The following is an 18250-nucleotide window of genomic DNA, read 5'->3' as shown; positions in this document are numbered from 1 at the left end:
CTGAGCATCTTCCTCTCGAACGCGGCTAAGAGGGTTTCGTCAGATTTGGACAGTGTCCATGTCTCAGAGGCGTATGTGAGTACTGGTACTATATAGGTACTATATAGTCCCAGCTTCGTCCGTCGCGACAGGTTCTTTGAGGTAAACTGCTTTTTCAGGCTGTAGAATGACCGGTTGGCAGCCAGCATCCTTGCGCGCAACTCAGCTTCCATGCTGTTGTCGTTGCTGACCTTTGACCCAAGATAGGTGAATTGTGGGACGACTTCAAAAGTGCGTTCACCTATCTGTACGTCACACCTACGTAGATTCGGATTATTTATTGGTAGGTCCGCTGATGTTGCCACCATCAGTTTGGTCTTTGCCTCGTTTATCTGCAATCCGAGGCTCTCTGCCGCCTGATCAATCAATTGGTAGGCTTCTGCTACATAGGAGAGCCGCAGACCAATGATGTCTATATCATCAGCGTATGCCAGGATCTGGGTTGACTTATAGAAGATGGTTCCCGTAGTCTCCACCCTCGAGTCGCGGATGGCCCTCTCTAGCGCCAAGTTGAATAGGAGACAGGCAAGCCCGTCCCCCTGGCGCAGACCTTTGGTGGTAGCAAAAGGTCCTGAGAGTTTTCCATCCACCCTCACCTGGCATGTGACGTTGGTCATAGTCATTCTAACTAGCCTTATCAGTTTGGCCGGGATTCCAAATGAGCTCATAGCGTCGTACAGTTTTACCCTGGCTATGCTATCGTATGCGGCTTTGAAGTCTATGAAGAGATGGTATGTGTCGTTTTTGTATTCAGCCATCTTCTCCAAGATCTGCCGCATGGTGAAGATCTGATCAGTGGTTGATTTTCCGTTTCGGAATCCTCTTTGATAGTTTCCTACTATCTCTTCGACGTGCGGGACAAGGCGATCCTGAAGGATCAGGGAAAATATTTTATAGGCGGTATTCAACACCGTAATACCCCTGTAGTTGTTGCAGTCCAACCTGTCTCCCTTCTTGTATACGGGGTAGATGATGCCGAGATTCCAATCACAAGGCATCGATTCGCTATCCCACACCTCAGTAACAATTTGATGAATCTCGTTTTCTAGTCGTGCACCTCCATTCTTGACCAGTTCAGCTGCAATTCCGTCGGTTCCGGGTGCCTTGTTATTTTTCAGCCGACGGATAGCCTTTCGTGTTTCTTCTATGCTAGGTGGCAGTAGCATGACACTATCTGCTAGTGGCGCTTCTAGCTGTTCGTTTAACTGGTCGTTGAGTAATTCATCAAAGTACTGAGCCCACCGCGAGAGGACCTCTGGCTGGTTACTAACCAGATCTCCATCCTTGTTGCGACAGCAGGTTACCTTAGGTACCACGTTGTTTCGGTGACCTGCTATCGCTTGGTAAAACTTTCGTGTCGGTCCGTACGCCTCTCTGGTTTGCTCGAGTTCCCGCATGTTTTGCTCTTCCAAAGCATGCTTCTTAGAGCGGTGAACTCGTTTCTCTTCGCGTCTGAGCCGTGAATATTCCTCTGCGCATGCCCGCGTTCTATGCCGTTGCTGCATTGCTCGGTATGCAGTATTCTTACGTTCGGTCACTTGTCTGCATTCATCGTCGAACCAGCCAGATTTGGTGTTGCCACGACGTGGTGGGAGTATATTTCTTGCACAGTTTATTATTTTTGTTTTTAGAGCGTTCCACCTCTCGCTCGTAGTTTCATATCTGTTTTCTGGTAGTAGAGACTCGTCTAAAGCGGCTTTGAATTCCTGTTGGACAGTAATGTCCCTTAGAGAGTCCGTGTTGAGCCGAGGCTGCGTGTTTTCTCCGCCCCCATTGGTGCGGGGGCGGGCGATTCTACAACGTATCACTAAGCCAACCAAGTAGTGATCGGAATCGATATTGGCTCCTCGATAAGTTCTGACGTTTAACAGGCTCGACTGTCGTCGGCGGCTTATTAACACGTGGTCGATCTGGTTGAAGGATTCGCCATCCGGGTGCGCCCACGTCATTTTGTGGATGTCCCTCCGCGCAAATTTGGTACTTCCTACAACCAGATTGTTCGCTGCGGCGAACTGGACCAATCTACTACCATTATCGTTACTGTGCTCATGCAGACTGTGACAGCCAGTGTATTGGCGGTACATTGGCTCCCTACCGACTTTTGCGTTGAAGTCCCCCAGGATGATTTTGAGGTCATGCCTGGGGCACGCATCTATAGTTCTAGCGAGGCGGCCGTAAAATAGGTCCTTCTCCTCTTCCTCTTTATCTTCGGTAGGGGCGTGAACGTTTATGAGGCTTATATTAAAAAATTTGCCTCGCATGCGCAGGGTGCATAGCCTATCGTTTATAGCCTTGAAATCTATGATTACGGATTTCAGCCGGGGACCTACGGCGAAACCCGTTCCGAGCACGTGGTGGCGGTCGTGGCAGCTGTAGTAAATATCGTAGCATTGCTTACCACGCCTGTTGTGCACACCGTTCCCTAGCCACCGAATCTCTTGTAGAGCTACGAGGTCCATGCTCAATGTGGCTAGGGCGTCATCAAGTTGTTTCAAGGCTCCGGCTTTGCTAAGAGTGCGTACGTTCCATGAGCCCATTTTAATCGTTGTCCGGGGGCATTGCGTTGGGTCGGTATCGTTAAGTGTATTGATTAGTGTCGATAATTGTTCAATTTTCTACTGTATCGCGTTGACTAAGTGTTAAAAAAACAGCAAAAGTTAAGATACAACACAATGTATCTTTTACGTACACAATTTCTCTACCACAACTCTGTAATTCATAACATTTGCGGCAGGAACCTAAAACTTAATTCCTAGCCCGATGCTCTAGCACCAATCGAACACGACATCGAACATGAAAAATGTATGGGATTTGCCATGTTTGTCTTTTGTGTTTGTTTGTGTCAGCACAATGGGATATGATTATATGATTATATGGGTTTGTTCGAGTCGGATGTCGTGTTCGATTGGTGCCAGAGCGCAGCCTAAGTTACGCCAGAAGGTCCGCTGTGATAAATGAAATAACATAGCAATCTAACGGTTTTACAGTAGAACGTCGATTATCCGGAGGCGGATTAACCGGTGGGCGGCTTAACCGTGCTTATAAATGTGACAGCTGTTCAAACGTACGGCGAACATTTGCAGCGATAGTCAAGTGGAAACCTAGTTTTTTGTGCATCTCTGTAGTGTCTAGTGGTATATTCGAAATTCATTTTTGTTCATGAACAGCTGTTAAACCTATAGTTATTGATTAAAATAATATTCTACTAACGATAAATCCATTGATTCAAGGTGAATTTATCATAAAACTAGTGAATTTTATAAATTTTATATGGATTTGACATTTCTTGAACGATTATCCGTGCAAATCGATTAACCGGCAATAGTCCGGTCCCGAGCTGCCCAGATAATCGACGTTCTACTGTAATTCGTATTCATTTTTCAAAGGTCCAAAACAACGACATGGCATTGCATGGGCATATCGTTGATTGTTCGCGCTGGAAGTATAGATGCAGAACCCGAAGGCCAAAAACCGGTTGTTACGAGCTCGCCAACGCTCCAAATCAGTGCGATTTTCCCTCGATGGCGAGCGTTTTCGTAAGTCATTGTGAGGGTTATTGAGGGTTAAAGATGGCCGCTAAAAAGCTCGCGCTGGTGTGCGATTGTGTTGGTGGACAAAATTAAATGGCAAAAAAGCGGACACATGCGTTGTCAGGGTGATTAATAGGACATGCTGTACGGTACTATGCGCAGCATCGCACAGCGTGCTCGAGGGCTGGATCAGGTTGAGCTGCGTGTTTTGTAAATCCTATCTCTTGCAATGTACCCGCTGCAGCATTACGCTTTAGAGGCAAAATGATGATCTGCAAGATGCAAAATATCACGCCTTGTTAATGTAATGCTTAAAGATCAAGCATTTGGTCATCCAGGACTTTTTCTCGCGGCGATTTTTGCATGTGCCTCTTTGAATTGAGATCGTACGGGTTGCGCAACTTTCCTACGGCCCTTTACAAGCAATTTAATTACATTTGTACTAAACTGTTATCGATTCCGATGCAAATAATTGAGCAAAATTGGGCACACTAAATTTAGCCCACCACCAAGTTTGTTTACGTTTTTACGTTATATGCGCGAACGAGATGGCATGATACAACGAGCGAGAACATACACACCTCGGTATATGATGCGCGTAAATTGTTACCAACCCAAGTGACATTTGCTCGAAATTGTTTTCCCATATCTGCTCGATTAGTACTCGATACGCCTGAAATTGTAGATTTGTGCAAAATCAAGTGTGTTGAAAGCGCTAAGATTTAGTACGTGCGAACAGACGGCGTCCACGGGCCTGCCCACGCCCGAATGCAGAGCCGATGGCATACGATTCTATCTTCACCATTAACATGAGAGGGACAGAGCTTATACCCCGAACGTACCCGAAAGGTATGCATGCTTCACTCATCAGGATCTAAAGGCAAGGACAAGGCAAAAGAGACACAGAAAAATTTCCTCACGGCTACACATGTCCTGTTGATGGGTTGTCTATGCGTCTCGCTCGGTATCGCAGCGGCATACGGCAGGTAAGCAGTACAAATGCTGCTACCTGATACGCACACATATTTATCGAACACAACTATTTGGTTCGGCTCGGTAAACTTCACGAGGACGCCGGAACAAAAAGGCGCAGACTTTTTCATGATTTTGTATGACTTCGGTTGTTTTGGACCATACGTGTAGGCGCAGGCAGTGAGTTCGTAAATTAGACTTTCTTCTATCGATTGACGATGCCGTCGAGCTCATTTTACATTCGTAGCTTTGATTTTTTTTATGACATATATATATATATATATATATACCCAAGCGCCACAGATTAAGCTTAAACGACTGAAAAATTGAATATCCATATAAAAAAAATGAAAGCTCCACAGCTTCATTGGTTTGATCAATAGATGGCGTATTACAACTCATCATTATATTGCTATCCTTTTCTTGCAATGTGTTTCGCTATTATACCTATTATATAGCCTTCTAACTTTCCGAGCAAAAATCTATATGAATGGTCTTGTGGTCAGATACATGGGTATCAACACCAACGACCATTACTCAAATCTCACTTGCTTCAGTACTGGTGGTTTCCATTGGAGTTTAGTATTTAAACAATCGTATCGCCGTTCTAGTTCTAGCGATGCATAACTTCAATGCGAAACCATACAACAGTACAGAAGAAATGAGAAAGCTCTCCTCCAAGCGATGAAGCTCAACTGGTTGGGGTATCCCACCAACAGAGAGCGCCACCAGCTTTTTTGCTATTTTTAGAATGAATGAGTCGTTTGCCGTCTGCTAAACGAAGTCTTTCTATATTCCGTTTAGGTAGAGAACTTGAGTCGTTTAGAAGCCGTTTAGTGGTCGTTTAGTGGATTTGTGGCACTTGGGTATATATATATATATATATATATATATATATATATATATATATATATATATATATATATATATATATATATATATATATATATATATATATATATGTACAATGGTGGACGAAGCGTTCGTTGTATAGTGGGAGAAGGGGGGCACAAAAGCTCACTGGAGCAAGAACACTGGAGGCAAGTAAAAGAAGGTAGAGAAAATGAGCGAGGTGCAACGATATTCGAACGTCAAAAACCCTCGCCATGTTGTACGGGGAGCCAAACGACACTGCGAAGAAAATAAGAAAAATATTAATACAAAAAAAAGGTTTGTTGTCGATGGAAGCGCGATCATCCTCGTATTCTCACGTAGTCTGTTGTGAAGAAAAGGAGTGTGTGTTAAGTATGAGCGAGTCGTGAAGTGCTGTATATTCTTCCGTTTTACGTTAAATGCAAAGAGAAAACTTTGTTCGTATGTGTGCGAAAATAAGTTAAAATTTAAACATTCGCGCTCTGTGCATTGAAACTCCGAAGCCGAAGTAAGTTTTTTTTGCGTGATTCCTGTGTATGCATCGGAGCACATACGCGCAATGCAGTTGTGGCGTGTAATTAAAAGCATTTGAGAAGTTTGCACAACAAACGAGTCTCTAAAACGATAGTGCCGTGGTTCGAGCAGTGTATGTCAATGTAACGTTGGATGATTTGCAGGCTTCAAAGAAGATGTAACTTTACTGGTGTGTTTTTTGGTTGGAAAATGGACCCTGCTACTGGAGATACATCTTTATTTACCGCAGCACCGATGGGAACATATTGCCCCTCCGTCACGTTTTCGTGCATCAGTGGTAAATGAGTGCAAGTGGGCCTTTTTATGGTGACGGTGATTGCTGTAAATTAAAACGATCGATTTTGTACCATTGTTTCATCTCATTCTATTCAATATGTTTTCTACGTGGAAGTGGGTTTGAGTGCGAATGCGCTTCTGCGTGTTTTATTTTGATTATGGTGTGGTGGAACAAGAATCTATTTTCATATAGAATTGCCTTAACGTGCGTTTTCTAGCTTAAATAGTACGATTCACCAATTCCGATGGTGTTAAGTACATTTTTTTTGTTTTCCTGTGGGCTAGTTCCGGCTAAAGTGCCACTTTCACTCATTTCTTTTGTGAGTGCTTGTCGCCATTCCGACACCGATTTAACACACTGCTCACATTTGTTGATGGTTGTGGTATTTTGCTCACTTTCTCTCGGTCTCCATTCGACCAAAATAGCTACGGTAACCGATCTCACATAAAAGGGGAATAACTAACTGGCCCTCACTTGAGACGTTGATAGTGTGTACTGATTGGTTTTATTCGTTTTAAATTAATCCTACCTAGTGTTCTGCGTGCTTCCGTGGATCTTGCAACCAGTATGAACTGTTCGAACGAGAATGGAATCAAATTCGATGAACAAGCACTATCATTGGTTCAAAAGACGACGCAGGACTTTCGACAGTTGCCGACACTGACCTCACCGACATTCGTTCTAACGGCATCACAAACTATCACATCACCTAGGACGATATCAACACCTGCTTCGCCTCCGATCCGGAACGCCCATCACAATAAGCCTTTCTTTAAGGGCATACATCATTCGACTGCTAGTGTAAAGGACCAATCGCCAGTATCATTGGTACAACCGACAGAAGCATTTTTCACAGTAGTATCACTGGAAGGAACTAGCCCAAAGAAGAAACCGAGCAGTTGCTTATATGAGTACGATCCTGTGACGCAACAGACGGCCAGCGGCGCCTGTCTATCGTTTTACGAACAGCAACAGTTTGGAAACTACAGTCTGTTCGGGGAACTACCCGCAAAAGCAGTTTTATCAAGGCCTTCCTCATTGCCAGTTACCAAGGCAACGAACACTAATGATAGGAAGCGATCATCGATAGACGGTGACACGATCGCAATGCGCGATAGTTGGCTGTACCGGCTGCAGCGCATAGTGGCCTCACAGCGTAGGCCCATGTTCAGCTATCTGCTTCCCTTGTGCCTGCTGATCGGGATCATGCTATTAATCTACACGTTCAGAGATACCGCCAAAGGTGTCCTGTTCTGGATCGAAACGCAAAACACGTGGATAATATTTGTCATCTTTCTGTGCATGTTCACCGTCGTAAGTTTTCCCGTAACGGTCGGTTATCTAGTGCTGATCATTGCCAGCGGCTACCTGTTTGGGTTCATTCGGGGGCTGCTGACTGTGGTGATCGGCGCTAATCTTGGCGTGACCATTGCGCACAATACAATCAAATCGCTCCAAAGCAAACTGCCCGTACACAAGTGAGTATTATTTATTTCAAACATTTCTTTAGCAGTTGGGGCTGTTTGAGGCTGTTATTTTTCCAGCGGTTATTCTGGGACTGCAAATTAATACTGTACATAGTACATGATGGTATGTGATGATAGAAGTATACTTGTTTACGCAAAAGTTTAACATGCTTTAAGCGCATGTGATCGATAAGGAGTCACTTATATGTGTTATAGGAGGATGCTGATAATTACATTTACCTTAATAATATTGAAATGCTGAATAGATACGATATTTCAAATATTTAAGAATGTAAAGCATCTGACTCACCGTGATGAACTATGGTGATACATGAATCTTTTTGCCAAATCGCCACTGTTGCTAATATTGTTGAAATTGTTGTTGGATCATACAGATAGCAGTGGACACGGCACATACTAAAGCAGAGGAATATGTTTACTCATGATTAACATTAATTTACCAGTCTCAATTTAGGAAAGGGTGGATGTGACGTGGCGCATGTGTTCAAATAAGTTAGCAACAGCGGCAAACTAAACGGTTGCTACGTGGTATTGAACAGTTGAAACTCTTTTCCATGGCACACTTGCGGCAACAATTATTTGTGTTTCTACACTCACCAAGAATGACTCCCAATAGCGAGTTAGTTGCTAGTTGCTAAAGGTAGCAATTGAAGTTCGCTTAATGGTTCGGGCAATCGAATCGAATAATCGAACAAAAATAATATATGAGCCAAAAAAGCCTAATACAGTGAACTCTCTCTTATTTGAGAGGCGATGGGACTGTCGAATAAGAGGGGTTTTCAAATTACAGAGGTTGAAAGTGAATGAAAGGTCCATACAAGACAAGAAAGAGACAGAACATTTAGTATGCAGCCTTAACTGTTGCTATAGGAAACTGCGAACAGAATCGCTAATTTGAGCATACATCTTTCAATAACCATGGCAACACCATACTCAAATAAGAGGGACACAGATTTCAGAGGTTTTCCAAATTAGAGGAACAAAAATGTATTGGAAATCAAGGGACTGTGCAAAATGTTCAAATAAGAGAGGTTTTTCAATTTGGAGAGGTGTCAAATAAGAGAGGGTTCACTGTAGTTAAGTTGTAGTATGAACATTAAATTTCGGTTAACAAAATTGTCATTATTATTTATCCAAATCCATCATTCCTTGGTAGTTTACCAATTAAAAATATCACTGGCTTTCGGAAACCGTTGCGGTGTATTGCGCATTGAATGTGAATAAGAGTTTTTTTGCACCAACGCAAACAGTATCTACACACAAAAATTGATGTAATATTCTTCGAAGCGTTAGAATGTATTAAAGCACCAGACGCATGCTCCATAAGTAGCAGCGAGAGACATTCGCACCCAATACTAACGTCGAACAAACAAACAAACAGCATCATGGAGCTATTATAAAGGCAATGGCCGAAGCTGGGAGCTAGGCTAGTAAATTCGTATGTATCTGTAATTTACCGTTGTATGCGTTGGCTCACAGCAGCCGCACGTGGAAACATCACTTCAATTTTTACTCGTTTTAGGTTACGCTTATATCGAGGTCAGCCGCTTTGACAACTGATCAAAGTGGTTCCCTACGTGCGTTTGCAGCGTAATCGAGTAAAGATGTTAAAAGAGTCGCTCTAGATAATTGAAACATTGCAGTATTAGTTTTGTTTTAGTAAAATATTGCTGCAAAGTTTGTGTCTAATACTTCAAAAGAATCAATTCAGAGATTTGGAAACAGTAGTATAAGATTGTAAAGAAGCTCGACTTCTCCTCTGTTCGTGTTAATTAATAAATATTTGTTTAGTTTGAATATATGTATATGTCAGGCATATTTGGTTTTTTACCCATAGCCATAGGGTGTGTAGAATTGAGAGTTGTGGTGATTTAAATCGCACTGGTTAACACTTGGCCCTATTAAGTGGCCATGAAACGTAATTCGCCTTTCGGTCTGTGTTCGCTTGACAACATACATAACATCTGGCTGGTTGTGTTTAGCTGCATTTGTCGTTCGGTAATGTTTCGTCGTATTTCTCTCTTTCTAGGCTCATCAGAAACGAAACTGGCCGTGCCATCCTGCGGGTTATATCCGGACCAAGGGCCTTCAAAATTGTACTCTTTGCACGCTTAACACCAATACCATTCGGGCTGCAAAACACCATATTCGGCGTAAGTTGACTTTAGACTGAGTTGCCTCGTGAGTAGACATGCTTGAACGAAATCCGTAAAACGTGACACCATGTGGCTTAGTTTCACGTGATGTGCGGGCCAGAAACTATTCTCGAGCTTATAATGCAACTAGGCTAGAAAAGCGTGATAGTTCACTTGGTAGAATCAGTCTTGTAACAGGCTGTGTTTAATGCGTCAAGTCACTGCATATGGCATCGAGAAAAAAGATGCGTATACTAAAATGAGCAAACATTGTCGTATTGTTGCCAAAACAAATATTATGAACATCCCAAACACAATCAACCAACCATGGACCACTTTACTCGAAGGTGTAAAATTATAAACTTTTCAAGTTTGTAGCTATTCTATTGCTGGTAAAATCATTACCGTCCCAGAGATTTTGTCAGCTTTTCACGCTCGTTTTCTGTCGGCTGTTGTTTGTGAATGTTACCTTGAATAGAATATCAGTAAAGTGCTGGAATAGTTGTCGTTAGAAATGTCTATTTATATCTTATAAAATCAGATTAAAATACTCGTGCACTCATATTGGTTCAAAGAGTTTTTTTTTTTTCGAAATGGTATAATGGTGAGCAGTAACGTTCTTTTTTTCCATTTTGCTAGTTTATTTCCCTTCGAGCACGTACGTTCGGGTTAGGGCTGTGTTTGGATTGTTTATAGTGTGTAAAAAACGGCTTTCGGCTGTCCAACGTGGTTCATGCCATCTGATATTATACTGTCAATCCTTTCATCTTACAGATAAGCTCCGTAAATACCCGGAGCTACCATGCTGGAACGCTAATTGGACTGCTCCCAGCGCAAACTATTAACGTATACCTTGGCTCGAAGCTACGCTCTATTCACGAGGTACTAAGTGACCACAATGCTGCTCTGGGACTGGCAGGATATGGCGTATTTGTGGTGGAGGTAAGAGCATTATAAACCATTTCTTTTTGCGTGCTCTGGAAGTTTGAAGTGCTAATATCGATCGATTTTCAATTGTTAGGTGATTGTTGGCGCCGCTCTTATGATATGGGTTATACAAAAGGCGCGACTGGAACTCTCAGCAGCGCTGCTCGCTACGACCGATGCGGATTCGGACGAAAAAATACTGATCGAAATCGAGGCATAGTTGTGATACGACTGTCAGTTTCGACTCCAAAAAATCGTTCGAGTCCTTCCACGCCAGGCTAGTGAAATAAGTCAATCAGTTGTTAATATTTGTATTGTTCTAGGTGATAGTGATATTTATTGGTCTACCAGACCCAGCTAGCGATTAAGGATCCCAAACGCATTCGCAGGCATATACCCATGTACGAAACCACTGAAAACCAACAGTAATTGCTGTAAGTCTGTATGCACACAACGAAAAAACATTCTCTCGTATGAATTATGATAAAGAAAGAATCTCAATCACACTAACCACGTCAATCGAAGATCAGACCGAGCACGTTCTTGACTGTCAAAAACCGTCCGTAGGCTAACAACTCTTTGTTCACCTATTTATATGCATTTTAATTTCCGTCTGGAATAGCAACGAGCTAATTTTCCATAAGAATGTGTACAAGTTGTGGCAAGTTGTGAGAGAAAAGAACTAAACAGTTACAAGCAAGCAAGTAAGATAGTTTTATTTTTCTGCAATGCATTTGCCAACGCCGTAACTATTTCCCAAATGAATGATACAAGTCTGTAGCATACCAAAAATGCTGTTGCATACGTGTAATTTTACTGACTTTTTCGAATGCTGGTAAAGTGCATGTATGTTCAATATGTTTATACGCGGCTCAACTAAGATTCGAACATATATGTGGAAATGTAAAACAAAAAATCATACATACAATATATAATTTTTGAAGAATAATTTCTTTTCACCTTTCAACGTTTAAGTTTTGAGTCGCTGGCGAGCTTGAGCGTTGAAATTAGTTTTAGAGGCAGTTTTAATGGGCATCGGATTTTGCCTCGATTCCATATCTATCGGTAAAATATATAACGTGGACCCATTTTAAATTTTGTAATTTAATGTAGCATCGAAGTAAGACGATCCCACGATACCTAAAGAAAATTATTAAACCATTTGGAGCCGTGTAAGTAGTAAAAACAACACCGTTTCGTTTCATTTGTTATCCGAAATAGTATCCACTCAAAGAGTTGAATTTATTGTTTTTCTTTTTATTGTTTCACAGTCTTACATCACAGATAAAATATGGAATGTAATGTTTCGTAAGAGCAGGCATAAACTTACTTAATCATAAAAAATACTTGCACTTAAAATATATGCAGGTGTCCAAAACCTGAAGGGAATCTCAAAAATCACAGTAGAACACATTTGACAAGAGTCAGCGTCTGGAGCCACGCTTTTGTTTCTTCATGTACTGATCGCAACAATAATCGATGACGGCCAGTGCATAGTCAGCATCCGTTCGATTGACACACATTGGCGGTTTAATACGCAATACCTATAATAATCAAATCAAACAAATCGATGGAGATTATTGTAAAAATTTAAATGTTTGTTCCAAAATACAAAACGCCCGGTAAAATCCACGCAACAAAACCAAGGAAGATAGTATTGTGTTAGTAAGGATGGAACGATTCAATTAGCGCGCTAGGTTAGATAAGCAATCGGATAGCTTAGTTAAAAGCATGCAGACACAAAATAAAGCAAAGAATCTAGTCTAGCTAATGCAAGATACTGATACCGTTGTGCTTCTGCTTAAACATGTCCACTCGTGATAAACGTATAACCACAAACACGATGTTAATATCAAATGAGTGCCCCGATTGCATTAGGAAAAGCTAGTGTGTTAAGAGCAATTAGTTGATAGGAGATTCGAATGAAATAGTTATTCCGAAACTGTTTTAGAATGTTGATTGAGTTGTGCTTCAATTGATTGTTTATTTGCCAAATAGTGTATGTATGTTTCGAACATCTTCTTCATTATTGCGAATTCCGTGCTAATCAGAAGCTCAGATATTTTAGTGTGTTTTTTCCGAATGTTTGCGCAGGGCAATATCAAGAACTTGCAAGGAAAAATCGACGTCAGCTTTTGTTATGCACATCGGAGGCTTAATTCTAAGGACCTGTTGAGAGGAAGGGAACAATACGAAATGCAATTCGTTAAATATTATCTACTATCGGTGTTTTTGTCGCTCGTTATCTACTACTGCCATACAGCAACAACAAAAAAAAAAAAGCTTAATCAATTCTGTTAGAAGAGGTGAGCTGAAGAATACTATTGATTGTGGCGGAATGTACGGATGGACATTGGAAATGATCGCAAATAATCATACGAGCAAACATACTTACGTTTGCATTCAGACCACCGCGGCCGAACAAAACGCCCATGTCTTTACACATCTCCCAGATGTCGACAAAATGCGGTGCACTCAGATGCTGTCGCGTTTCTTTATCGGCAACCAGCTCCACACCAATCATCAATCCCTGAAAAAGGCAAAAAAACACACATGGGATTGGGGTGGTTATCGCTGATTCAGTGTGTAGTTTTCAGTGGCTATACGCCCCATTCTGATCATGGGTCAGGATAGAACGAATACAGTTCATTTCAAGTGTTCAATATGAAAGCAACTCCCGCAGCTAGTGTTGTTGTAATACTGCTAGTAGTTGCGACCCATCATCCTAGCAATGGTGTTAAAATTTGGGTGCCTCACGTAAGCTTCTCGGACGCTGCGAATTGGGTATCGGGTAATTTGCCTACCGCTGGCCAAACGATCGTCTTTCCCAGCAAACTGAACGCGCTCGTCAGTTTCCCGGTGGGCATTTGGACCGTGTCGTCGCTTATACTCCCACAGCAAGGTGGCGTACTTTTTCCTGACCATTCGTTTTCGCTGAATGTCGTTTCGCGTGACCCGGCGGCGATTTCTGTAGCGATCTTCAACGCTCCCGGGCGCACACCCTACTATTCCGGTAGCAACTGGGCAACTTACGACGAGCAACGATCTACCCACTCGTCACCCAATGCCGCCGTTCCGCACTCCGAGCGTGTGCCCTGTCAGTATGAGCTGGCCGTTTTCGAGGTGGGAAAAAATATGCCGAAACCAATTGACATGCAGTACCACGAATCGATCGAAGTTGGAAATGTACACTTTGGAGACACGATCGAAGGATTGGACAGCTTTCAAAACTTCATGTCGTCTGAGCTGGGACAGTTCCTGTTCTACAATGCCGAGGACACGCTAGTCCGCCAAGGTAAATGTGCCAATGCGGACAAATGTCCCTGCCAAGAACCACGGCAGATGGATGCCATTTGCTCGAACGTACGCTGTACCGTACCGCATTGTCTTTCGCCTATACATCCGCCGGGACACTGTTGTCCGATATGTGGTAGTTGTTTGCGCATGGATATGGCCACGATCAAGGGCGTGTTTGACATGCAAACGTTCATGGACAAATTGCGACGCAAGATCAATACGGGTGAGGTGGACGATTCCGGCGTGGAGTTTCATATCGGTGTGGATCGATCGACTGGGGCGAACGTTGTTCAGCTGATCATCGTAGACAAGGGCGAGTATGGTGAAAAGAGTACCCGAATGATGGACAGTTTGCGACCATTCTTCGAGAAGCAATTCTCCTCAGGTAAGAGTCATGTGCTTGATGCCGTCTTAGCAGAAGCCGTTACACCTTTCTTCCCATTTCCACAGGTTTTCAAGTAACACACGCCGGTCAACCGCATACACCATTGGAGGGAGGTCAGCTGTTGGCGTTCGTCATGCTAACCCTTATCGTAGCGTCCACTTTCTTCAGCATTATGTATGTGTATTACTATGACGATGTGCTGCTTCCGCGGCTTAGAGCGGCGGTACGCAATCGTCAGTTTTTCACGACACCCTTTGTGTTTGCACGTTTCGATCCGAACAATGATGTGGACGGGCTTTCGGTGGACGTTAACTACCCTAGCGCAGTGCAACTAGCCAACGAAGAAAGGGAAGAATCAGCAGCTCTGGGTGATGATGTGGGAAACCATCACGCTTCCTCGTTCAATAACCCAATGTACGAAAAGCCTGCGCCGAAGGTTGATCCCGCAATGGAGGCGGTCGATGATGTGGAGTTGCTCGTGAAGTAACAGCAAAATGTCTTACCTTTCCTCGCACGTCCCCAATTACATCGTGCTTGTCCCGGAGCCGTTCCAATCCCTTCAACATGTAGGTGCCTACATCAAGTGAGTTTTTTTGTAGCTCCTCTTCATCGATGACCTGAAGCAACGGCAAAGAAAGGGTGTGCTTATGTTCGGTTTTTTTTTGTTAAATAAACCATATCCACCAACAACTTACGTCCAGAACAGCCATTCCGACCGCACAGGCGAGCGGGTTGCCACCAAAGGTGTTGAAATGCAGGGCCTGGCACAGTACCTCCGCCACTTTGCGCGAAGTAACCACCGCACCCATAGGGAAACCATTTCCGATTCCTTTCGCCATGGTCACTATATCCGGCACGATGTCATGGGCTTCGAATCCCCAATAGTGCTCTCCAGTGCGACCGAAACCGGATTGCACCTCGTCCGAGATGAACAGTCCACCGTTTGCTCGCACAAGCTCGGCGGCCCGCTTTATGTAGCCCTTGGTGTATTGCACAGTGCCTCCGACGCCCTGAATCGATTCAGCAAACATGCCGGCCACCTTGCCGCGCGGCAGAGAGTATTTGAATAGCTGCTCCAGCTGGTCATAGTACATATCCGTCGCCTTGCACTGGCCCTCCTGGCAGTCGCAACTGCGTGTAGTTTGTACCGGCGAATCACGGCACTGCTTGCCGCCCCAGATTCCCGTGTAGGGGTCGGGATTCATCGCGTGCAGAATGCCGCTATTGAGACCGGGCAGCGGATAGCGCCAGGTAGAGTGCGCCGTCAGGCCCATCGTATATGGCGACGCTCCGTGATAAGCGTTTCGGAAGCTGATGATGTCATGGTTGCCTGTGTACAGGCGCGCAATCATCATGGCCAAATCGTTCGCCTCAGAGCCCGAGTTGACAAAGTAAACGTTTTTCAGATCGCCCGGCATTTTAGCGACCAGCTTCTCCGCATATTGGTGCAGCTTTGGGTGCATGTAAATGTTCGTCGTATGCCACAGGGTGCGAAGCTGTTCTTCGAGGGCGGCATTTACTTTCCTAGCGCATGAACGACGTTTAAATGGCATTAAAGGTTGCAAACTGCAGCTATCAACAAACACGAAGGGAACACTTACGGATGGCAGTGGCCTACAGACACCGTAACGATACCACCAAACATGTCCAAATAGCTTTTGTCCTGGTCAAACAGCTGTGACCCGCTGCCTTTATGAATTAACAACGGCTTCTTGTAATACGAGGTCACATTTGGCGTCAGGTACTGCTTACGCAGCTCCACGACCTCATCGAAACTTTGGCCCTTGTACGGTGGCGACTCATGCTGCGTTTGGGTCTGTCGTAGCTGCCGCTTTACCGATTCTGGATGTTGGGTGTTGGGTTGAGTTGTGAGTCTTCGGCACAGGGATCGGCCTCCAAGTGAACTAGCTGTTAGGAGTAGACACATGTATTATTCCTTTGTTATGTTTTACCAATGCTAGGGAATGATTTGGTTGCTCTTTTTGCCATCGATCGACCGGTTCGGTGCATATCAAGGAGAACGGGTCTTTCGACCAAATTTTGAACATTTCAACGCACCTCGTGCTCTCCGGCGAGAGATCGCGAAGGTCAAGTTTATTTACATTTTTATTTGCGCATCGGAAATGCCCTTTAATCCTCCGATTTCCGACCGCTCGAGTGGGTTGGATTTGCCATCGGGCACGGGGGATTGTTGGGGCTTAAACCGGTTCGGTGAAAACTGAAAAGGCGAGACACAAGTTGTGCGATTTGAAGCGTAAGAAAGGAACTTGTTTTAGCGGGTTTTATCATGAATTTGCTGTGAAATGCGTGTGCAATGTCACCGATTCACATTTCTGTAGTAGCAATCTCGATCCTCTCTTAAGAATGTCGACCAGTTTGCGGCGCTTAATCAACAGTTAGAACGCGATACGATCGCGTGGCTAAAAATAGCACGAGTTTGAGCGGCAATCATCATCGCTGCGGCGTTATTCTTCGTTAACCAATGAACCATCACAATAGCGTGCGTGGCCATTTGTGTTCTTAGCGTGCTGAACTATATTCGCATCTTGAAGACGACGGATCTTTTGCAAAAGACCCCATTTAAAGCTGTGTCACTGGTTTACAACTGGTTTTTGTTGAGGGAAACAAGCCAGTGCGTGTGTGTGTGTGTGTTTACTTTTTTTCTTTTTACTTCCTTATGATCGTGCCAGAGATCACCATTTGCTTCATTCATGCCCGCCTAAGGAAGTTTAGCCTCGAACCACATAAGCTTCTCTACCATGCTCGCGCAAGCAGAAGCTCACGTAGACACAAGATAATGGTCACGTACGAGGTACGCACATATAATCCATGCCCACGGAACATTACGAAAAAAAAAAAACCACGTGTATCTCAACTACTCACAAAACCGTTAGCATACTTGCGATTTGCAGCAAAACAAATTCTCAATCGTTTGTTCAGTTTCACGTTTCGGTTTAACATCGGTTAGTAGTTTTTGGTGCAGTAGTGGTATAATCTAGATCAACATCACCGACTAACCTGATAAGCGCTGTAGGTTCATCAGGAGCATCTCAAACCGGTCGTGGTTTTTGAACGTCTGAAAAGGGGAACAACAAAAATATACCACGTGGAAAAGGGAGCACTCGTTGTAATCAAAGGGACGTATTAACAGTATTCACAAGGCATACGTTAACAGGCGCAGACACACAAGCGCACACGGTGTTGGTTTTGATTGCAATTTACGCCCGACGTTGCTCGAGGGTGCCGCACCGATGAACTTCAGCGCTCGACGATCAACGGAAGACTGGTGTGAGCGGATGAAATTGAATGAACATTTCTGACCCACTACTCTCGACCCAGGCGGGTTCCACGAACGGGCGCAATAGTCGTTGTGTGCATTTGATCTGCTCTTTTTTGAAGAAGTGAGCACACGCAATTTGCGGGACGGCTCATAAAATTTATTCTAAAATGAAGCCATCTTATGCACAGAAGAACTTCATGCTTACATTACCATTTTTCTTAAAGAAATAATGAGAAATGTAGAGAAAAATGTGCAAATAATGCTTTGGATTTTATTTTTCCAAAATTGCGACGGTTAGTATGGAAGCAGCTAGATTTAGGATGGAAATAATTTTGTTTTTTTTTTGAGTAATCAATCACAAGTTGGATAAAAACTTGATTTTGTTGAGAAACCCAAGTAAACATAAGCGATCACTTAAGCTGCATTTCATAGTGAGTTGCATTAATAAGACGCGTTGCAACTCTTCCCTGTTGGATATTTTGCCATTGACGCGAGAATACCGGATTTAAATATT

General features: G+C 43.6%; 3 protein-coding genes across 9 annotated transcripts; 2 read left to right on the top strand and 1 right to left on the bottom strand.

Annotated features, from left to right (window-relative positions):
* The first annotated feature begins 5705 nt into the window (after window positions 1–5705).
* LOC121600477 lies at window positions 5706–11980 on the top strand. 5 transcript variants are annotated; one of them, XM_041929106.1, is made up of 6 exons: window positions 5706–5922; window positions 6092–6225; window positions 6759–7703; window positions 9742–9865; window positions 10622–10789; window positions 10869–11980. In XM_041929106.1, exons 3-6 carry the CDS (start codon window positions 6793–6795, stop codon window positions 10992–10994), a joined length of 1329 nt encoding a protein of 442 aa, XP_041785040.1. In that variant the 5' UTR covers window positions 5706–5922; window positions 6092–6225; window positions 6759–6792; the 3' UTR covers window positions 10995–11980. The 5 variants fall into 5 exon arrangements, with proteins under 5 accessions (XP_041785040.1, XP_041785042.1, XP_041785041.1 ...); XM_041929108.1 differs by having other exon boundaries at window positions 5706–6225; window positions 10869–11007; window positions 11098–11980; XM_041929107.1 differs by lacking the exon at window positions 6092–6225.
* On the bottom strand, window positions 11974–17757 carry LOC121600474 (alanine--glyoxylate aminotransferase 2, mitochondrial). Of its 3 annotated transcripts, none has more exons than XM_041929101.1 (7): window positions 17615–17757; window positions 17475–17532; window positions 16058–16364; window positions 15152–15980; window positions 14960–15073; window positions 13170–13304; window positions 11974–12318 (listed from the first exon to the last, which is right to left on the bottom strand). In XM_041929101.1, exons 2-7 carry the CDS (start codon window positions 17503–17505, stop codon window positions 12199–12201), a joined length of 1536 nt encoding a protein of 511 aa, XP_041785035.1. In that variant the 5' UTR covers window positions 17506–17532; window positions 17615–17757; the 3' UTR covers window positions 11974–12198. The 3 variants fall into 3 exon arrangements, with proteins under 3 accessions (XP_041785035.1, XP_041785034.1, XP_041785036.1); XM_041929100.1 differs by having other exon boundaries at window positions 17624–17757; XM_041929102.1 differs by lacking the exon at window positions 11974–12318 and adding an exon at window positions 12734–12943 and having other exon boundaries at window positions 17624–17757.
* On the top strand, window positions 13406–14962 carry LOC121600476 (protein amnionless). Its single transcript, XM_041929103.1, has 2 exons — window positions 13406–14456; window positions 14522–14962. Exons 1-2 carry the CDS (start codon window positions 13439–13441, stop codon window positions 14941–14943), a joined length of 1440 nt encoding a protein of 479 aa, XP_041785037.1. The 5' UTR covers window positions 13406–13438; the 3' UTR covers window positions 14944–14962.
* Window positions 17758–18250: the final 493 nt, after the last annotated feature.

This window comes from Anopheles merus, chromosome 3L (assembly GCF_017562075.2).
Source record: "Anopheles merus strain MAF chromosome 3L, AmerM5.1, whole genome shotgun sequence".
NCBI classification, from domain to species: Eukaryota; Metazoa; Arthropoda; class Insecta; order Diptera; family Culicidae; genus Anopheles; species Anopheles merus.
This window is presented reverse-complemented; position numbering and strand designations above follow the sequence as displayed.